Source organism: Lissotriton helveticus, chromosome 2_2, assembly GCF_964261635.1.
Source record: "Lissotriton helveticus chromosome 2_2, aLisHel1.1, whole genome shotgun sequence".
Lineage (NCBI taxonomy): Eukaryota > Metazoa > Chordata > Amphibia > Caudata > Salamandridae > Lissotriton > Lissotriton helveticus.
The window spans coordinates 134,203,994-134,226,194 of NC_136060.1; the positions used below are offsets into that span (position 1 = coordinate 134,203,994).

A 22,201-nucleotide genomic window follows, 5' to 3' on the forward strand; every position below is an offset into this window, starting at 1 on the left:
AGCCAGATGTTCGTGAGGAGCTTCGTGTGAAAATTCCAGAGGACGGCCGGCCACTTCAGCGACCCCTGTATGTCGACGTGGTTCCGAAGGTCTTTGCTGCGAGGTTCCCCGCGTCCCGACGGCTACGAAGGACTGCTGCCCTGACTATCGCCTTGTTTTGGACCCAGTGATCCTTGGTAGAGCGAAACGATAGACGAGTCTTCTAGCGACGTCACAGATCTTCAAATACTTCAGTTAAGTATAAGTGGAGCGTCTCCCAGTCCTTAGTTTGTCCTTAGTTTTTGGTATCCTTGAGATACGCTTTGATTTGGTACTTGCAAGCCCCAAAGCCGAAGGACTCGTGTTTTCACGAGAAATATCGTAACAGATAATCCTTTGAAGTTTGAAGCTAGACTAGTGAGCGAAGATGCCTGGTTTTAGCAGACTTGGAAACTTGTTTTGTCTTGGTTGTAGTAAGGACTCCCGATTAGAGGATTCTTGTCCGGTTCCTCCAATTGGAACTCCAACATATGAGCTCTATGTAAAGCACGGTGTAGGTCCTATCACATATAATGAAGTGTGGATAAAATACACCCGCAAGGATGGTGTTTTAAAATGGCCCCAATATGGTAGTTTTGATTCAGAAATATTAGATAACCTAGAGGTCAAATTGTTCAAGAAAAAAGCCCGGCCGGCGATGTTTGACTCCTTTCGCTTATGGCGCAAAGAAGCCAAACAGAAAGAAATAAAATTAGCAAAAAAGAATAAAAGAGGAATGTCAATGGTGCAAGCTGCCGTTGCATATAGGGATAACGAGGAAGAGCAAGAAAACGAACAAATGCTTAGGAGCAAGAAACTAGCAGTAGATAAATGCTACCCGATGTTACCACATAAGGGACAAGGTCAAGAGGAGAGATCCGAGAAAGGTCCATTAATGTCCCACTTATTAAGCTCGCCTCCACCGTATGCGTTAGACGCTATGGCATCCCCAAAGCGTTTTACTATACCGCGCCCCGGCGCATGTAACACAGCTCTTGCACAAACGCCAGCTACTGTTCAGCTGGTTCCTACTTCACCGGCGCAGCCTTCTCAAAGGCCGCTGTCTTTGCTACATACTCCGTCTACTTCTACCACTTTGCCTACGGCTCCAACTGTTCCCTATGATACTACGTCTGCCACTGTTTCAACTTCCTCTGCTATTGCCTCTACTTCTTCTTTGCCTCAGCATGTCTTTTCCGATGCACTTGCCCTTCCGCAAGGTTCTCCTTCTACTAGACAAAGAGTGACCGGTACCGTCACTAGTCTACTTTCACCTTTCTTCGGGTCGCCTAAAACGACCCCTAAAACAGAAGATAGACAGTCACGTAGTCAACTGCCTGATTACGAGGAAAGAAAAGTGCTGAATGAACTAGCCCGCCAATGGATTGCGGATACTGTTAGATATGATGTTCAGTCTGTTATGGAAGTTTTCCGTCAATGGAATGCACCCACTCAGAGATACGTATTCGAAGAGATGTGTGTATATCTGTGCGAAGATGTGAAGACAAATGATCCCAAATGCACAATGGACGAACTATGGCGTACGCGCTTTAAGTTCCATGAAGGTATGATTGTAGGTGCAGATGTTGAGAAAGCGATAGAGTTATTGCTCTCTTATAGGAGTAAGGGAAACGTCTCTATATCATTGCACGAAGACGACGTATCAGGTAGGAAAAGAGCGAGACAGTACCCTATGAGAGAGGTTCCCCCGGTTTGGAGGGAAGGTGATGCGAATGCAAATCCACCAATTCTGCCTCATTTCCAGCGTGTATGGGTACATGTCCCCTGGAAAAGATCAGAAGTTTTAGCGCTCAAGCAGACACTACCTGATCCTCGTAAAAACCCGACTGGGTATTATAAGGAGTTATCGCAAACTGCAAGCTCATGTATAATGAATTTAGCGGATGTAGACATGTTGTTTGGGAATGTTGTCCCACATCCTTTATGGAGTAAAATTCGTCATACGAACCATGACCAAGAACTAGGTGACTCATGGGAAAACATTACCGCTACAGATGCTAGACAAATTGGTGGTTTTAAACCTGAGCCGTTAATAGCTGAACTTCCCGGTAGGATTATCGCGTACATGAAAACAATAATGCCTGAAGTACGCGTAAACTGGGATAAGCTATCTGCGTGTAAGCAGAAGAAAGATGAGAATGTGTCTGACTTTTTCACGAGATTTGAGGAGACTTTCACCGATCATAGTGGTCAAGATATGGCTACCGAGGGTGGTCAAAGATTGTTTGTAGACAAATTCGTACATAACTTACTTCCTGAACTGTGTAATAAACTAAAAGATTCAGAGAGTGCTTGGGCTGTCTCTACGTCAGCGCAGATTTTAGCTACAGCCCAGTACTATGAAAATAGGCGCAAAGACGAGCTAGATAAGGCAGACAAAAAGACGAAAGATTTAAAAACTAAAGTTCTTCTCCAACAGGCCTATCCGCCTCGTATGGCTAGTCAGCCCAATTATCAGCAACAACAGCAGTATTCGAGAAACGCGCAAGGAAACGAGTTTTCCCATCAACGTCTTCCGTATGGCCCGAATCAATGTGCGTATTGCAAGGAAGAGGGTCACTTCAAAAGTAATTGTCCGGCTCTTGCGCGATGCTTAAACGGCGTTTCGGGTGTAAGGGGAAGAGGTGTTCAACATGCCCCTAGAGGTAGGGGTCGTGGAAATTTCTCCCAGAACACAGTTTCTTTTCCGCCTCAGAATTCCATGAACAGCTTTGACCAACAGAATAATGCATTGTCTAGGTCAGCTCGGTACTATGCTGACGACTATTACACCGAACACGACACTGAGGGTAATGATTGCTAGGACAGCCATGGACAAAGAGAGGGAGTCGTTTCAGTTCCAGTAGATCAGAATGGACCTTATGTCGAGGTAATTGCCTCAGGAGTGTCAGAGCCATTTCTGCTGGATACTGGTGCTACAAAAAGTTCTATTATGCACTCGAAACTTCCTGGCGCACCTTTGTCTGGCGAAATGAATGTCTCAGTAGGTTTCTCTGGCGCCCCTGTTAGAAACCCGATCTCTAGTCCTATATCACTTTCTGTTGGCCCATGCGAATTAGAAGCACCCCTCATTTTGACAACAGGTTGCGGTGAAAATTTGTTAGGTTTGGATTTACTAAAGAGGTTGTATGCGACTTTATACTGTTCCCCCTTGGGAGTTCAACTTACTTTAGGTAAGAAAGTCATTTCTCCAATGTATTTGTCAAAGGAAAATATTCCAACTGAATTGTCATCACTCCCTGATATACTTTGGGCTAATGGTTCTAATGATGTCGGTCGTTTGGAGATAGCACCGTATGTCATAACTTTGAAAGCCAACGTTAGGTTGCCACGTATTCCCCAATACAAAATATCTAGCGAATGCGAAAAGGCGTTGTTGACGATCATTTATGATCTGATCGATAAAGATGTTATCGAAGAAACAACAGGAAATGTTTGTAACAGTCCAGTTTTGCCCGTCTTAAAACGCACTGATCCTTCACAACCGCCTGTGTACAGGTTCGTGATTGATCTCAGAGAAGTGAATAAGGTAGTTATCCCGCAGTTTCCAGTTGTCCCCGACATTACTGCTTTATTGACAATGATTCCAGCTTCAGCGGCTTGGTTCTCGGTGATTGACCTGAAGAACGCTTTCTTCAGCATCCCGATTGCTGAGGAGAGTAGGGATATTTTTGGATTCAATTTAGGAGGACGAAGCTTCCGCTTCAAGTGCGCTCCTCAAGGCTACTGCGAAAGCCCATCAATATTCAGTCAGGCCCTGAAAACACAACTAGACACTATTGTTCTGCCAGATGGGTCAACTCTGATTCAGTATGTAGACGATCTGCTGATCGCTGCAGACACGGAAGAAATTTGCAGACAAGCCACGTTGTCATTATTGCGTCACTTATGTGACATGAAGCACAAAGTCTCCCTTTCCAAACTACAATTTTGTCGACAAGAAGTTACCTACCTAGGTCACATCTTATCGAAGGAGGGAAGGAGACTGACACCAGAAAGAATACAGGCAATTGCAGAACTGAGTGCCCCAAGGACACAGAGAGAGGTTCGAGCCTTCTTGGGCATTACATCGTACTGTAGACAATGGATACCGAATTTCTCACTACTAGCTAAACCCTTGCTGGCACTACTCTGTAAAGACACGCCAAATCCTATGCCTTGGTCTGAAGATTGCCAGACGAGTTTCCACGAGTTGCGTGATGCATTGTGTTCGGCTCCTGTTTTGGGAAACCCCAACTACAGTAAGCCTTTTACATTATACGTCCATGAGAAGGAAGGTTGTGCATTATCAGTCTTAACACAACACTTTGGGAACAAACAGCGCCCATGCGCGTATTTTTCGGCAACTCTAGACCCTGTGGCTAAAGCCCTACCAAGTTGTCTGAGGGCTACCGCCGCAGCAGCTGTCTGCATTCGACAGTCTGCTGGATTAGTCATGAATAATACTCTGATCGTTATGGTCCCGCATGCGGTAGACATTTTGCTAAACAGGACGAAGACACAACATCTCACTAGCGCTCGACTATCCAGTTACGAACTTACACTGTTAGCAAGTCACATCCACATAAAGAGGTGTGATACACTCAACCCTGCTACGCTACTACCCATCCCGACAGAAACAGACGAGATTGATAAACATGACTGCTGCTTTAGGACAGAAGAAGAGACAAAAGGGAGAGTAGACTTACAGGACACTCCCCTTCCCGAATGCAATGATACTTTATGGGTTGATGGTTCATGTTTCAAATTGCCGAATGGTGATACGACTGCAGCATATGCCGTAACGACATTACACACCATTATAGAGACCGCGCGCATTTCCCACAATTCTGCACAAGCTGCAGAGCTGATTGCGCTTACAAGAGCATGTGTGTTGGCGAAAGGAAAGCGAGTGAATGTGTACACTGACAGCCAATACGCCTTTGGTGTGGCTCACAGTTTTGGGAGATTGTGGCGTGAACGTGGGTTCCTTACGTCACATGGTGCAAAGATACAACATGGTCAGCTAGTTAATGAACTCCTTGAGTCACTGACCTTGCCACTACAAGTTGCCATTATGAAATGCAGTGCACACAAAAAGATTCAGGATGATGTTGGCCGCGGGAATGCATTTGCAGACGAGGTTGCGAAAGAGACTGCAAGGAACACGATGAGTCGGATGTATGTTGTAGGTCCCGCTAGATGGATTACTGATGTGGGAATGTGTGAGGACACCATTGAAAGCGTGAAATCTATACAAGCCGAGGCGACTGAGAAAGAGGTGAATGAATGGAGAGAAAGTACAGGTAGATTAGATACGAATGGTTGTTGGATCGAATTGTCCGAACACCAGCGATGGCTATTACCTAACGCATATGTACTTGCAGTAGTAACAATGGCTCATGGAATTGCACACATCAGTTTGAGAGGAATATGTAAACTATTGGCCCCAGTATGGCAGAATAGCAATATCCCAAAATATGCAGAGAATGTGGTCAAAAACTGTATGGTGTGTTTAAAGTACAATCCCGGTAGGGGAACCCCAACTCCAGCTGGTCATTTTGCGCCTCCAACATATCCGTTCGAGGTTTTGCAGCTTGATTTCATCCACATGTAGAGGTGCAACAATCTGAAATATGTGCTCGTTGTTGTTTGCGCTTTCTCCAGGTGGGTGGAAGCGTACCCCCTTAAGGACAATACCGCCTTGTCAACTGCCAAAGCCCTTGTCAAAGAGTTCTTCCCAAGGTTTGGTATGCCTAGAATTGTCTGGAGTGATAATGGAAGCGAATTCGTAGGACGTGTGATGAAGAGAGTGTGTGAGTGTCTAGGCATACACCAAAAGTACCACTCTGCAAACCACCCCCAATCAGCTGGACTAGTAGAGTGCTACAATGGCACGTTAAAACTCAAATTAGCCAAGATCCAAGCCTGTACAGGTCTTAAATGGCCTGACGCCTTGCCTCTAGCACTCTTGTCAACCAGAACGACCGTCCATTCCCGATTAGGACTTAGCCCCCATGAGATAGTGTTTGTCCGCCCAGCCAACGTCTGGGGCGTGCCAAGGCCAAAGAAACTCAGCGAAATAGACCACCCCGTACTGCTTGACTATTTGTGCGAATTAACAACTAAATTGCGTGTCTTACACCAACAGGTTCACAGTTCCTCTCCGCCAGCCTCTGACGATCCAGGTCACTCCATCGAACCCGGCACGTGGGTCTTGGTGCGGAACTTCCAGCGCACAAACAACGGACAGCCGAGGTGGACCGGACCGCACCTGGTACTTCTTTCCACGAGATCAGCTGTTCGGGTGGAAGGCAAAAAGAACTGGGTGCATGGGACCCATTGTAAAAGGGTCCCTCTACCCCTCCCATACGACCGGTGGGTCAATGAAGGACTTGCCGACTCTGAGACAGAATCCGTACCTCGCTTCATCCCTTTCAGCGATGCACGTTTGAAAGAGACTGGTTCCGAAAAGGAGAGTGATCATATTTTGCAAGGACTTGTGCCACCGTCTATGCAGTTGGACACTACCGAACCTGAGACATTGTTTGAAGACCACACCGTACATGGGAAACGACGATACAATCTCAGGTCTAGACAAAGGGACTAATAAAAAGCAAACTAATGTGAATTTCTTTTCCCCTAAGAACTATTTTTGATTTTTCAGCTCTCTCACTCTCAGGAAACTTGCTCATTTTTGATTTTCGAACCGCCATCCGGTTCTGCTGCTAGGGTCGCGGTTGAAGTCTGGGGAGTACAACTGGGGACGTTTAGGTCAACGGTTCTGGTTGGTCCACGGGAGTTACCCCGGACTGAACAGAGCGCACTCCCTGGCAGAATCAACCTACCACCACGGGCAGCAACTAGAGGATGGAGTTTCCTAGGGTAAAGAGACCTATCAGATTCACGAACTTTGAAAAACAATTATGCACGATACTGTCCAAAAGAAGGTTCCTGATAATGTGTGTTTTAATGCTGTGTAGCATAGCGATGTTCTTGACTGGTTATGCTCTATTCGTATTTCAAGTTTCCTTGTTTTCAAATGACACTCGGCCAACGCCTCCTCCCACTCTCTCTCCGCACTCCTTTCACCCTCTACCTGAACACGAGTCTGCCAGAAGACTCGAATTTGTAAATAACTCATTCATTAAACTTCTGCACCAACACCAGTCCGTAATGAACACATCGAACTGTTGGATATGCGGACTCATGCCACACACAACTGATAAGGGTATCCCATACTTTATCCTGCCATTGTTATTATGGTTCTCTGTGGGCTTTCCAGACCATGTTCCTATTCGCCCTAGAACCATACCCGACCCGTTCCACTGAGAGCGATTCCAGTAACAAGGCACTAGTGGCAGGGATAAGAAATATGAGTAGGGAGTTCGACACTTATCTTGAGATCCCAAAAGACGAACTCAGTCCCTACACTCGTTGGAACGTAACTAAATATGGGGTTTACCTGAGCAGCAGAGAAATCCCGCCCAGTTTGGATAGTGCCCCACCGAGGTCACTTATGTTTACAAGGTATCGGTAGGGATCCCAAAGCACAATTAGGAAAGAGCATATGCACGGAAACATATGTGTTCGCTTCCCGAACTTCCCCTATACTCTTAGCAGCCAAGGGCACGTATTTCATCTGCCACGACCAAGCCTATACATGGTTGCCCCCTGACTTCTCAGGTACGTGTTTTATCTCATTTCTGCTGCCTCCCACCTACACGGCCAGAGCAGATTACCATCGGACAAGGACAGCTAGGGGTGTCGTGAGTAAAGACGACACCGCAAGTCAGGGATTCGCTGACTTTGCAAAGGGTTTTCTCCCATTTTGGGGGCCTATGGTGAACAGCAGGAATATTCGTCAATTAGCAAGGATAGTTGAATCCGCCGTGATTGAAACGGCCGGAGCCCTTGGAAATTTAACAACCGAGCTTCAGTCGGATCGACTTATGACCCTTCAGAACCGAGTTGCCCTAGATATCATACTCACCGATCGTGGTGGTGTGTGTAGAGTGATCCAGTCCAGTTGTTGCATTTTCATCCCTGATAATGCGCCGACAGTGTACCAGGCCATCTCTAAGCTACATGAAATATCTGGTTCCCTTCACGTAGAAAAAGGGGACTGGTCCTTGCTAGGGTGGTTCTGGGAACTGATTACTGCCTGGGGATGGAAAACACTGATCTTCATTGGGATGATCTTAGCGCTTCTGTTTATGTTCTGCCTGTGTGTACAGTGCGCTCCTGCACTATGTGGCATCTGTGCTACCCCATGTGTACGGAAGCCTGTGTCAAGGGACGAACTGAGCAACAGAATGATGCTACAGCAGCATCTCCACGAATTTCTTCATACAGATTTGGACTCAGATTGACCTGAGTTATTGCCTTACATAAGGGCAAAAGGAGGGTCTGTGGTTCTGAAATTCTGGACCCTACTGTTATCACGATATCGAGATCCAATACCCGTGCCACAAAATATCAACGTACCATGACGAATTTGGTGTCAACAGACCGATAATGATTAGGACATCATCCCTATGCATTTGCGTCATGATTGGGGGATGCCAACACCCTTAAATCATAGTTTCCGTTCCGAACCCTTAGACTCCATTTTGTGAATGGCATCCATCTTGTGTCTTGCCCTCATGATAAGTCAATTAAGTAAGGCCGAGTCTGATCTAAAAGGACACGTCCACCTTTCCTTGACTTCCCCCTGACCTGTCCCAACTGACTCCATTGCCTCCAGCCAAACCTGTTTGGGCAGCTCCTCACCCAGTGGCCGAATACGATAGCATCAATGCACGACATACCACAAACCATTCACTACATCCAGATCATGTTTTTACACACACACACACCTGTCCCCGCACCCTGTTTATGGCCAGTTTTATGACTAGGAGGTGCCTTTCTTTATTGGGGTTTCGTCGATATCTGATGGGAGTTCCGGGCCTGGCCGGGTAATCTATCACGAACTGGACGTCTAAAATAGGGGCTTGCCTACATGACTTCGCTCTTTTGTATTATTGTAGAAATATGTGTATAGCCATATCATAAACTCAGGAATTCTTGCTTGCAGCTATTATTTTTGTATATAAGGAGACGGCTGGTTCTGTAAAAACGAACAGTCTCCTGAGAACACACGATCCGCGTTTGTCGTGCTTCTAGGACACATGTTACTTGGTAGCTGCCAATAAAACTTGATCTCTGACTGTGACTAGAAGACTCCGTGTTTCTGTGGTCCGGAACAAGGGAGAACTCAGAGGTCTTCGGGTGTTATCCCCTGGCACCAGCGGGTTCCTAAAAACCCGTTACCTCAATGTTAGTACCTTGCTGGCCTTGTGGCAGTCATTGAGACACCTATTGTTCCACGTTAGCCAGGCCAGTGACTACCTATGGCGGGACAAAGTGCTGAAGAGACAGAGAAGTAGCATTATGTTTACAACCCATGTAGTGAGACAGTCGCTGCTACAAGTGAGTCTGCATGAAATAGATCCCTCCCCTCCCCACTACACACACTAAATACCCCAACTTTCAGTGCCTTGTACCCCAAAACAAAAAAAAATACACATCCTATCATAGGTAAAGGCATCAAAGAAAATCAGACCAACACCAGGTGATCCACACCATGGGATGTGGCATCATTCCGTGGCATGAACTGTCGAGTATGTAGTGCATTACATTTGGGCGTTGGTCGGAGCATACGGTAGCCCGATATGCATAAGAAATATATTACGGGATAAGAACATCGCAGGGACCACCATACCTCCCCACCACCCTAGTGGGAGCAGGAACGTTAATGTCTTGGACATTTGGAGGTCAGCTGGACAGGCTAGGTGGGGCAGCCAAACACAGAATCAGTTGTTCGTGGCAGGGTTCTGATCAGAGTCACATGAGTTCCTGTGACGCAGGGATTTCCTAACTGAGTGCGCCTGGGACAATGGAGAATATACGATTTTGCAGAACATGGCTTCTCCGAGGCACTGTGGAATATATGGGTTTTCCTTTCCAGGTCCAATTTTAATCAAGCCAGCTACAGCATTGAGTATTTAACATTGAGTCTGCAAAGAATGCATTTTACTTCAACAATATTTACGCCACACCTCCTGCACCATAATAGTTAAGTTGGATAAAATAGAGATGGAGGAGCCCTGGTGCCCTGGGTAAACCTATAGAGTGATGTCACAGTTGCGAGGATTTTATAGCAGAGCTATGATCGGTCGAGGAGGCGTGCCAGCAGTGGGGCGCAGTCCGAAGGATCTATGGCCCGTCCCACTGAGAACAAAAGGATACATTCCATATTAGCTATGGTTTCTATTTTAGTTAGCCTGTCTGTACTTTAGTTCACAGTCCGTATAGCTGTCATCTATCACAAAACTTGTGAAGTAGACACTTACATTAAATATAAGCTAGAAATGATGCAAATCCTTAGCTGCTTTTTACATAGGTCAAGTATTTTGTATCCAACTAGTTAAGTCTGGCTGGTTAGATCTAGCGTCTTAAAATTCTCATTTGATTCTGAAAACAGAAGATAATAAGCAGCAGTTAATATCCTATTTAAACGCCAGGAATTGATCACCGAGGGAGAGGGAATCTTCACCCAGGGCACAGATACAGATGGAGATCCATATGGGCACAGCACCAGATTCCACTGCCTTAACCGAAGCTGCTACACTCTTGCAAGGCTGTGGCTGCACTGACTGGTGCCAGGATTGTGTCTCATACAGATTCAACCTTGTGCTCTAAATAGCTGGCAAGCTATTCCAAACGGACAACAAACCCACCTCTGAAATGCAACAAGAAACAGTGGCATAGCGGGGGGGGGGAGGGCATTCCGCCTCAGGTGGCAAACGGAGGTAATACTTGCCAGCACCGCCAGCACCCATTTTCTCTCCCCCCCCCCCCCCCCCCCCACGCTCTTCACTGCAACCGCCGTGGGGTGGCAAATGCAGAGACCGCCACGGGTGCACGCAGTCCTAGCTACGCTACTGACAAGAAATAGGCTTATTATTTATTGGTTCTCCTGGAACTGTCATAGTTAATGTTAATGTTAATGTTAACAGGTATTTGTTGAGCGCTCGTACGCCCGGAGGCTTCATGGCGCTATAGGAGGGAACAGGACGCGTCAGCCATTTGATAGAGCAGGCCAGCTCAAGGGTGTGCCTGAGAAAAGAGCCAGGTCTTCAAAAGGTGTCTAAAACTGAGGAGGTTGTCACTTAGTTTAAGGTGAAGGGGGAGGGAGTTCCAGAAGGCAGCTGCAAGATGGTCAAAGCAGCTGCCTCCGAGACGTTTCCTCTTGTATGACGGCACAGTCAGCAAAGATTTATGGGTGGACCGGAGGTGTCGGGAAGGATTGTATTTATGGAATAGGTTCCTGACGAATTGGGGGCCAGTATCTTGCAGGGATTTAAATAAAATGCAGCCCGTCTTGAAGGCCACACGTTGTTCCACCGGTAGCCAGTGTAATTGTTTCAGGCCAGATCTAATTGATTGCCTTCTGGGGATGTTCAGAAGAAGTCTGGCTGCTTGGTTCTGAACCAGCTGGAGGCGTTTGAGCTCTCCCTTTGGGAGCCCAAGGTAAAGACTGTTGGAAAAATCCAGTCTGGATAAAACCAAAGCGATGACAATCTGAGTAAGGGCGGAAAAGGAAAAAAAGTGTGCAATTTTGTTAATTTTTTTCAGCTGAAAAAAACTGGCAGAAACGACTGACCCCACCTGTTTCTTCAAGGAAAGATCTTCACTAATATGGATGCCCAAACTTTTTACCGATGATGATTTAATCGGAGGGGCACCCATACAGGAGGGCCAAAAGCTAGAGTTCCAACTATGTATACTCTGTCCCGGCAAGACCAATTCGGTCTTTCCTGGGTTGAGTTTTAAATGATTGCAGCTCATCCAACTCAGAATGTGGGACATGGTGTTCTGAAATTCTACCACTGAGTCCTTGGTGTTAAGGGGGAAGATGAGCTGCAAATCATCAGCGTAGTTGAAGATGGTTACATTGGCATTTCTAAGAGAGAACAGAAGAGGACGCAGGTATAAATTAAAAAGTAAGGGGGACAGCGATGAGCCTTGAGGCACTCCGCAGTTGGTGGATATGGTAGGGGCCGTAAAGGTACCCAGTCTGACCGATTGAGTTCGGCCGGAAATAAACGAGCGGACCCAACTCAGAGCCAGGCCTCTGAGGCCAGCCTGCTCGACACGGTCGACCAAGATGGTGTAGTCGACCGTGTCGAACGCAGCGGAAAGATCCAATAACACCAAAGCCTGGTGGATCCCCTCGTCCGCGTTCCGTCTCAAAGAATTTTGCACCGAAAGAATGACTGCTTCGGTTGAGTGGCAAGGGCGGAAGCCGGCCTGGTTGGGTGCAAGATACTCAGATTTCTCCAGGAAAGCGGAGATGCAGTCACAGACATGGGATTCCAGAAGTTTGGCGCAGTAAGGCAACAGAGAGATGGGCCTATAGTTAAGTGGATCTGATGGGTTGGCTCCTATCTTTTTTAAAAGGGGAATGAGTAGGGCTTTTTTAAAGTTACTTGGGACTTTCCCTTGGGTGAGTGATCCATTCAGCAAGGGAAGTATACCCTCAGGGATGAGGGTACCCACTTCTTTTAAAATGAAGGGGGGGCAGATGTCGTCAGGGGATCCTGATTTAACTTTGATAAGAAGCTTGGATAGAATATCATTATCAATAGGAGGGTATGAAACCAAGGTAGCAGGATTGTGAAAGACATCGGAAAACAGAGGGGATGGCAGAGTAGTGGAAATGCTCTGTTTGATGGTGCAGATTTTATCAAAAAAGAAAGAATTGAGAGAGTTGCAGAGTTCCTGGGTGGGGGTTATCAAAAGGGAGGTTCTATCACTTGTAGTAAGATTTTCCACTATATTGAATAGTTCTCTAGATTTATTGTTCGCTTAGTTTTTAGAGATAGCATAGTTAGGGTTACAAATTATGATAATGTTACAATTTCTCCCTGTTGTTTTCACTGTTCATGAAACACTTGGCTACTTTAAATTTGTACCTTCTGTGTTGATGCCGTACAATATTGTGTGCACTAGCTTCATGGGTATTAAAGTAATATTTTTAAAATAAATGTCAAAATGCATCTTCTGTTTCTAATGATCCTGACATGTTTAGTTCCTTTACAAAAGATGGTTTTGATTACTACTGCTTTCCTAAACTCTTTATGGGACTATTAGTAACCCATGAAGCACGACACCACACCTGCTCAGTGGGTTGTGTGGGGCTGCAGTATTCTAGACTTACTTGCTCAGTGATGGTTCACTGAACTACGTCCTTTACACCCATGGGGTAAGAATCTAAACCCTGTAGACCTGAGCCCTAAACCACAGGATATGCAACAATGGTCTCTTTTTTATATGATGTTTAGCTCTTTTATAAGAACAACCATGTAAAATGAATGAATAAGCTGCAACTGTTGCAAAATGCAGCCGCTAGATTGCTTACTGACACTCCCAAATGTATGCCTATTTCTAATGAAATAAAAAATCTCCACTGGCTGCCTGTGAGGGAAAGGGTGCGGTTTAAGGCCCAGTGTACAGTGTACAAGGCTCTGCAGGGCACTGGCCCAGAATATCTTAAGCAGCGGCTAAAATGGTACCAACCTATAAGAACACTGGTCTCCCTTGGGGGCAAAGTTGGTATCAGTGCCAGCCACAAAAAAGCTTCATGGGGTGGAAGAAGCTTAATAGCTTGTGCAGCAAGAGCCTGGAACGATCTCCCCTTTTTGCTTGAGAAACTCCACGGATCTGCACATTTTTAGGAAGCAACTGAAAACTTGGCTTTTTTACCTATAATTCGTGTCTTGGTCTTAATGCCCAGAGGAAAGCAGTTAGCGCCAAGACAGCCTTGAGTAACCGTTCGCTCTCTAGAAATACCAATAACATAACATAACATAAAAAAGAAGATATTAGGTGCTGACAGACCCAACTTGCCGTTGGATCAAATACAGAAGGAAGGGCCTGAAATGGGGCTTCCTAATTTCATAGCTGACAGCTTAATTCATTCAACCTGTGTCAATCCTATAATTATGAACTCGGTGTCAATCCATACTAATATAATAAAGAGAGAGCCCAAACCTTTGAGGCGGGTAATCTCAGGAACCACAGCACCAATCACAACACCCAATACAGCGTTGGAAAGGGCAGTTGAAGCAGAAGAACATAGGCTATGCAGACGCCCACCATATACATTTAAAAGGTAAAAGAACGGTGCCAGCAAAGTAGTCCCTTGTGGGAGTGTCTGCGTTATGCTGTGGGCGTGTGCTGGGGGCGTGACAAACGCTGGGGGTGTGTGGTACGTTCTGCCCTTCTTGCCATGTCTCATATCGTGTGCTAATCCCACCCTGCTCCCTTTAAATACCCCTGCACCCCATAATCATAACCCACCCTTACTCCTTAAAATACCCCAACACCCTTAAACACTAACCCATCTTAACCCTATAAATATACCCTGTACCCCAAAACCCAAACCTATCCCTAAACCCTAAAAATACCCCTGTACCCCAAAACCCAAACCTAGCCCTGAACCCTAAAAATACCCCTGTACCCCAAAACCCAAACCCAGCCCTGAACCCTATAAATACCCCTGTACCTCAAAACCCAAACCTACCCCTGAACCCTAAAAATACCCCTGTCCCCAAAAACCCAAACCTAGCCCTGAACCCTAAAAATACCACTGTACCCCAAAACCCAAACCTACCCCTGAACCCTAAAAATACCCCTGTACCCCAAAACCCAAACCTAGCCCTGAACCCTTAAAATACCCCTGTACCCCAAAACCCAAACCTACCCCTGAACCCTAAAAATACCTCTATACCCCAAAACCCATACCTATCCCTAAACTCTAAAACTACGCCGGTACCCCATAACCCAAAACTATATCTGAACACTTAAAATACCCAAACATCCCAAAACATATACCTTAGTACCCCAAAACATATACCCCTATAGCCATACTTCCCTTATCCAAACATTAAAAAAAACATGCTTTTACCATTCATGCATTTACCACGAATTTCGTTGTAAATGTATGCGTGGTAAAAGCATATAAAATGTAATGCCATGCGTTATAATGGCATTGCTGAGTCATGGTACTTTCGTAATGAAAGTCTGCGGAGTGATGGTATGTGGAAAGAAAGTTGCGGAATAATGGGTGTTTACCCTCCCCCGGTAAGTACATTGGTGGCACGACGGCCCACATGTCCAGCAACATACTCATATTTTTTCACCACCCATTTGAAAAATGCACAGGTCTCTCTCATTGATGGCTAGCACCCACATACACTTTTAGACACACCTCCCGCCACAAGTTCTAGAATTGCGAACTTTAGAGCTGGGGAGCTACGTTCGAATCTCGGCATCAGCTCAACATCCTGTGATTCCAGGCAAATCGCTTTGTCTCCCCGTGCCTACCACAAATGAATGTGTTCTTCTGTAATGTAAATTGTGCTCATGCCATGTTGTCGAGTTCGCGCTATATAATATTCCAAGGAATCACAACAACCATTGGACGTCAAAATACCCAAATATTCCTAGGCGACTTCAATCTCCATTGGAATGACAACGATGATTCAACGGTCAACAGTCTTCAAAACTTCCTCGCGTGCTTGACCTCGTCCAAATCTGCAACAACCCCACACACAAAAAAGGTGCAATCCTGGACTTAATAATTTCCCAAAACAATTTCATCCAGCTTGACTCAATCCTCCCCTGTGATTGGTCAGACCACCACATCATTATTATTATTATTTGTGTATTTATAAAGCGCAGACCTGTCACCCAGAGGGCATCCTGGCGCTTTGAACTTCTGGACGGATACACTTCTCACTGCTCAAACACTTTTCGGAAAGAGGTGCGTTTTCAGCGCTTTCCTAAACGGCAGGTAGTCCTTGTGGCTTCTCAGGGAGCCAGGCAGGGAGTTCCAGAGTTTGGCCGCCGCGACACTAAATGAGCGGCCACCCATCCTAACTCTCTGGAATCTCGGGACAACCAGCAGTTGTGCCGGAGAGGAGCGAAGGGGCCTTTCATCAGGGAAACAGTGAAACTTAACACAGCCCAATCTGCTAAACCAAAAATTTGGAAAAGACTTGAAAAAACTCAAGCCCATCACCTTGCCTATTCACTCACATAAACTACTCCTGCCTCCGGATGACCTCTCCTCCGTAAATGACCTCACCAATCATTATCTTAACACAATGACTACGGTTATCAATAAAGCCGCTCCTCTACAACTAAAGAGAGTTCCTTCTAAAAACTCCAAACCCTGGTTCAATGACCTGCTGAACGATGACAGACGCTCTCTTAGAACCTCAGAACGTCTCTGGAGATCAGTCCCTTCTGGCAAACACCTGAAAACTCTAAGAAGGAAGAGCAAAGACTATTACAGAAAGATCAAACGCACTAAAGCCGAATTTTCCTCTCACCAACTAGATCAGGCAAGAAATAGACCCAAAAATTGTTTGAATTAATCAAATCACAATCTAGAGACGTACCTAAACAACTACAAGATACCTCAGGCACCCAACCCACTTGTGAAGAATTCTCTGCTTTCTTTAACACCAAAACAGAAAACATCAAGAGGGATCTTCTCAATGACCTCACAGTCCTACAGTCTTACCCTCCTATAACAATACCTCCCTCTTCTCCAACTCCGCCACAACAAATAACCTCAAAACTTCAACTAAAAAATGATGCAGCCTGGTCTTCCTTCGACTCATACACTGAAGAAGCCGTAGGCAAGATTCTGAGCACCCTCATGCCAGCCAATCATATCACCGATCCTCTCCCTGCTAACGCAGTTACAGATCTAACCCCTCTGATCCTGCCGCTCTGGACCCGGATCATCAACAGCTCTCTACATTAAGGGTGCATCCCTGACGTCCTCAAAATAGGGCAAGTCACACCCATCCTAAAAAAAAACCACAGCTGACCCAATGGATGTTAAGAACTAGCGACCTATTTCAAACAGCCCTACCCTAGCCAAACTCTTGGAAAAATGCATCCTCCAACAATTGACAAAACATATTGACCTCTTCAACCTCCTTGACGATCACCAATCTGGCTTTAGAGCAGGGCATAGCACCGAAACAGCCATGACTCACATTATCGATGAGGCGCTACAAATACTCGACCAGAATGGATCATGCCTACTCATCTTGCTAGATCTCTCCTCTGCCTTCGATACGGTCAAACATGAGAACCTGGCTGAACTACTGAACCTCAGAATGGGTCTACCAGGGTCAGTGCTCAATTGGTTTACCTCCTTTCTTCATAACCGGACCCAAAAATTCAAGGTCAATAACTCCTTCTCCAAACCAGTACCAGTAACTCTTGGAGTCCCACAAGGGTCCGCTCTATCTCCCACACTTTTCAATCTATTCATGGAACCTCTTACTGTCTTGTTGCAAGCATCCAACTTCCAATTTAACATGTACGCAGATGATACACAACTCTATCTGCAGATTCATACTCCTGAAGATGTCAAACTACTCAATCAAACACTGTTGAACACCCAAACATGGCTAACTGAGAACCATCTCAAGCTTAACGCACTCAAAACTGAATTCCTACTTATAGCTCCACCCTCCAAAACTCCCCTCCTCCAGGATTGGTTCAAACACCTCACGGCATTCAACGTGCAACCAACAATCATTGACTCAGCTAAATCTCTGGGTATCACCCTTGATGGCAACCTCAAAATGCATAAACACATTGCCAACGCAACAAAAGGAGCACATTTTCAGATTAATATTCTAAGGAAACTTAAACCCTTCCTACCAAAAAACAACTTCAAGACGGCAGTTCAAGCTCTAGTTATCCCCAGGATCGAATACGGAAGTGTCTCTCTCTGCGGTCTCCCCAAAGCCACAACAGCACCTCTAAGAGCCACCATCAACGCTGCAGCCAGGTTCATCACGGGCTCAAAAAAAAGGTCCCACATCTCCCCCGACCTAAAAGCATTGAACTGGCTACCATGGGAAGCCAGAATTCACCTAAAAATAGCATGCCTGACCCACAAAGCCATTCACCATAAAGCACCCAGCTATCTCTCTCGGAAACTGTCTATCTCGGGAGGCAAGAGATCCACAAGAAGTGCAGAAAGCCTATTACTGAAACCAAGGCGAAAACTTACAAGCGCTCCTTCTCAGGGATGGCTCCTAGGATCTGGAACGCACTACCCCCCTGAAACCAGACTTACCACATCTACTTCACTGTTCAAAAAGGAAGTAAAGGCGATTCTCATGAAAAATTCACATGAGCCTCACTGAAATTCACGACCTATATAGATGCAAACAGACAATCTACATGGCACTTTGGCTCTCTCGGCCCGCACATTTCTCTGTATCCCATTTAGCTCAACTTAGGATTCAGTTTTTTATCTACCTCTCTCGTCTGTTTTATTTATGCACACTATATCCTCACATGTCTGTATTTCTGTACTTTGTACTTCTTTATTGTGTTTTATATCTCTTACTGCTTGATATATATACTGTTAGTGTGTACTGTTGCTGTATAAATTTCATTGCTTGTAAAGCGCTCTGATATCCGCAAGGGTCTGGTTTGCGCTCTATAAAACGTTCTAAATAAATAAATAAATAAGGAAAAATAAAATAGGGAAACTCGAGTTCACACACTACTGAACGCGCACTCTTAAGTGCATCAGCAGTGCACTGTGAATCGGAGCGTTTCACAGGCCTGTCACAGATAAGAAATGCTATCTAAACGAAATCCTACAAAACAATATACTACTGGCCGGCATCAATTCATACCCGGACAACGTCGGGACGGGCTGCTAGTCATTTATATTTTAAGCTGAATATATGCAATGTTTGGATTTCTGCACACATGAATTTATCTTTTGATTTTGATAAGGCATGTTAATCATTTGTTACTTTCTGGTGATGCTATGAAATGCACCCCAAATTAACCTTCTGTCCTTCTTTTTGGCAAGGGCTTTTTCGAGTGCCCCATCTCAAATACCCATCTTCACAGAAAAGATATTGCCAACATCATACACGAATGTAAAGAGGAAAGCTTCTATTACAGAGGTAATGAACATTTTAATGGCTCATTCAAGCTTATAAATGTCTATATTTCCTGTTGGGCTGTTCTTTAGATGTAGACCCTTTCCTTATTCTTCCAGTTGTAATCTTTCTGCCCCGGAGTGCCCTATCTTGGGCGATGCCATGATGGCTGTTCAAGGCTCAGATAAACACAGCAAAACTGATCAATTAACCTGGCTGTGATATAGTGTTAGCTTTGCATGTTTGTTCGCCTTTCCCAATTTTTATTGTTAAGAGTTATGTTAAGGTTTATTTATTTATGAGGCGCACTTACAGTGGATGGACAATTATATGAACTAAAATGAATAACAGGTCCATTCCTCTTCTGAAAGAGCTACTATGTTCACCAACACTCTTACTGTGAAAACATTTCGTAAACTGGGTAAAAACAACAAGTGGAACACACTCTGAAGAAATGGCAGATCAAACAATTGAGTTCCATTCCTGTTTCCATGTTACACATGATGGAAACTAAAATTGCCTGTTGGTGGACATGAACTGTATGTTTCCTTCTTGGTAGCAGCTTGTCGCGGTAAATAATTATAGAGAAGGCACAATGAGCCTGGGACAAACCGGGATTTTGTCCAACTGCAGGGCCCACTTGCATTATCTGCAGAGCTGTAAGTCAGAATACAGTGGTTCACAGTGATTTCCCTTAGCCCAGTGCTTAATTTGAGCCTGTGGTTTCCAGTGCTTCGTACCAGTACCTAATTGTCAACACCGGCACTTGTGACAGTCTGCCACAAAGTGGCACTGTCTGGCAATTATAGAGATGACCACAACAACAGTTAATTATTAATTCAATATACATTAAAAATGACAATTACCTGCCGCCCAATTGATTCTTACAGCTTTGTGGGAGTGTCCGAATTGTCACACTTGTGGAGTGTGATGGTTAGTATTTGTGTTGGCAGCATGGCAGGGGTAATGGGTGGTGCAGGCTGCTGTGGCCTCTTGGCGAGAACCCTGGCACTTATTTATTTTACAAATTAAGCACTGCCTCAGCCAATGGTATACATATAGGAAGGAAGGGGAGATCCCATGTCTTGTTGAGGCAATAATGATAGTCTACCTCAAACTTGCAGAGGCTTAAGCAGTTGTTATTGGGACTATTCTCCCTACAAGCTTAGGGTATTGAAGGGTCTGGATGAGGGGGAAGTGTGAGCTCCCCAGCAGACATAATACTTCGACTCTGGGATGTCCTGGACACTGCTGTCACACAAATGTGTCAGAAAGTTTTAGAATTGAGTCCAGAAAAACAGAGTCACATTTACCCATGGCTGCAGGGCAACTATTTACTAAACCCGCCCTGTATGAGTGGCTCAGTCAGCATGGCCTTGGTGTAGTCACAGCATCAGGACCTCCTCTCTTGGTTCTACACTTCATCATGGTTGCTGGTGTGAACAGCAACTCAAAAACCTGGTTGTGGTACAATGTTTTCTCGTAAATGGGACAGCAGACTCTCTTCAAACAAGTCAACTAATAAGTACTTGCTATTAAAGGGAAAAACGTATGAAAATCTAGGCACTGGCAGAACACCAGTACTCTTTAAGAATTCATAACCCCATCCAAACACAACGTGGGGTAGCTTCCCTGTCATGATCCAAGGAAGAGATGAGCAACTAATGGGCACTGGGATGTTACCGGCCCAACACCTCAATTGGATTGAGCTATGGGCAGATCAGGGCACTGGAATGCCCAAACACCACGGCTGCTTTTAGTAAGTTAATTTATCCATTCCCTTCTCGAGGCAGGAGGTGACTGTGGATGTGTAAGAGAACTAAGCCCCACCACCCAGCCTGGAGGAAACCAGTGCAGGTTGTCACATCAAGCAGAGCACAACAGAGAAGTCAACCTGAAGAAGAGCCTCCATTTTGTTCCGTAACAACTGTACCCATGCACCTGGCACATAGACCCCTCCTACATGCCCACAAGTACAACCATGTCATAGACATTGAGGGAGAAGTAGAAACAGCCCATGTTATCTGGGATTGAATGGATTTACTCCAAGGGGTCGGTAGATCATCTTCTGGTGATACATGAAAAAGGTGTTGTCCTTTGCACTGTTAAACCGCTGTTTCAGGCTGTAGTTTTCCCAATAGGTATGTTCTAAGTTAGAAGCCAGTCCACCTTGGGTACATCTGCATTCCAGCAGAACCTTGAACACTGGTGGGGACAAACAAAAATAATGTGGGGTAATGATGTCAAGTCAGTGGTGGAAAAGAGAGTTAGGAAAGGTTGATCAGAGGCAAAATGGTGAAGCTTTTCTTAGAGTCTTTATATGCCCATACACCTACCCCACTCTAATGAGTGTAAATACCACAGGTCGAGGCAGGGATTCCCTGTGCTTTTGTTAGAAAGCACATTTTCTAGAGCACTACGCATTCCACTTGGATGGCTCATGGGCAGTAATATTTGCTAAAGTAGCCGATATGTACCATATGGGAATGTCTAAGTGCCACAGAGCTGGGCACCCAGCTCAAAGAAAGAGCTGCCTCCTTAACACATTTTTAGAAAGTAGGAACATAGCATGAATTTGTTTTCTGAAGACCTACAAATCTTTTGATCTATGCTCAAGCCAGTTCCACATGACCTTTGATCGCCAGTGCATATAAATAATCCCCCATCTCTACCAAATATAGACTTAATGGCATTCCAGTCAGAGACACCTCTGAAATTATGAAAATAAAGGAAGAATCTGGACCCTTATGATATAAATGCCACAATTAACATAGAGCAGTGGCACAAGCATGAGCAGAGGTGACATCTCTGCATTAGTAATACAAAACATCAAATGTCAGGCATGGAGAAGTCCAATAGTTAACAACATCTGGGGCTGTTCCAGAATCTTCAGAGGAGATTTATATATTAGAACAGAGTCTTACCTAAAGTAAATCAAAAATGAGGGATCAATGAAGGGACAGGTACTGTGAAGTGAGGCCGAGTGTGGAGTGAGAGCAGGATTGGAAAACATCTGCTCAATCTGCAGTGTTGCTAGTCACTTGGCATTTGAAAGGTGTTCCTAAAATTCTGTCATGTTTCACAAAGCACTAAAATTGCTTTCTCTCTCATTCCGATATGTGTCCTACGAACAGCGTATT

At 45.2% G+C, this 22,201-nt stretch overlaps 1 protein-coding gene across 1 annotated transcript in view; it reads left to right on the forward strand.

Moving 5' to 3' along the window:
- The window catches only part of OCIAD2 (OCIA domain containing 2), a 100,099-nt gene that overhangs the window by 21,960 nt on the left and 55,938 nt on the right, over positions 1–22,201 (forward strand). The window contains exon 2 of the mRNA XM_078678956.1: positions 18,989–19,085. Within this exon, the coding sequence (XP_078535082.1) occupies positions 18,989–19,085 (97 nt within the window). The remainder of the gene's footprint in view (positions 1–18,988; positions 19,086–22,201) is intronic.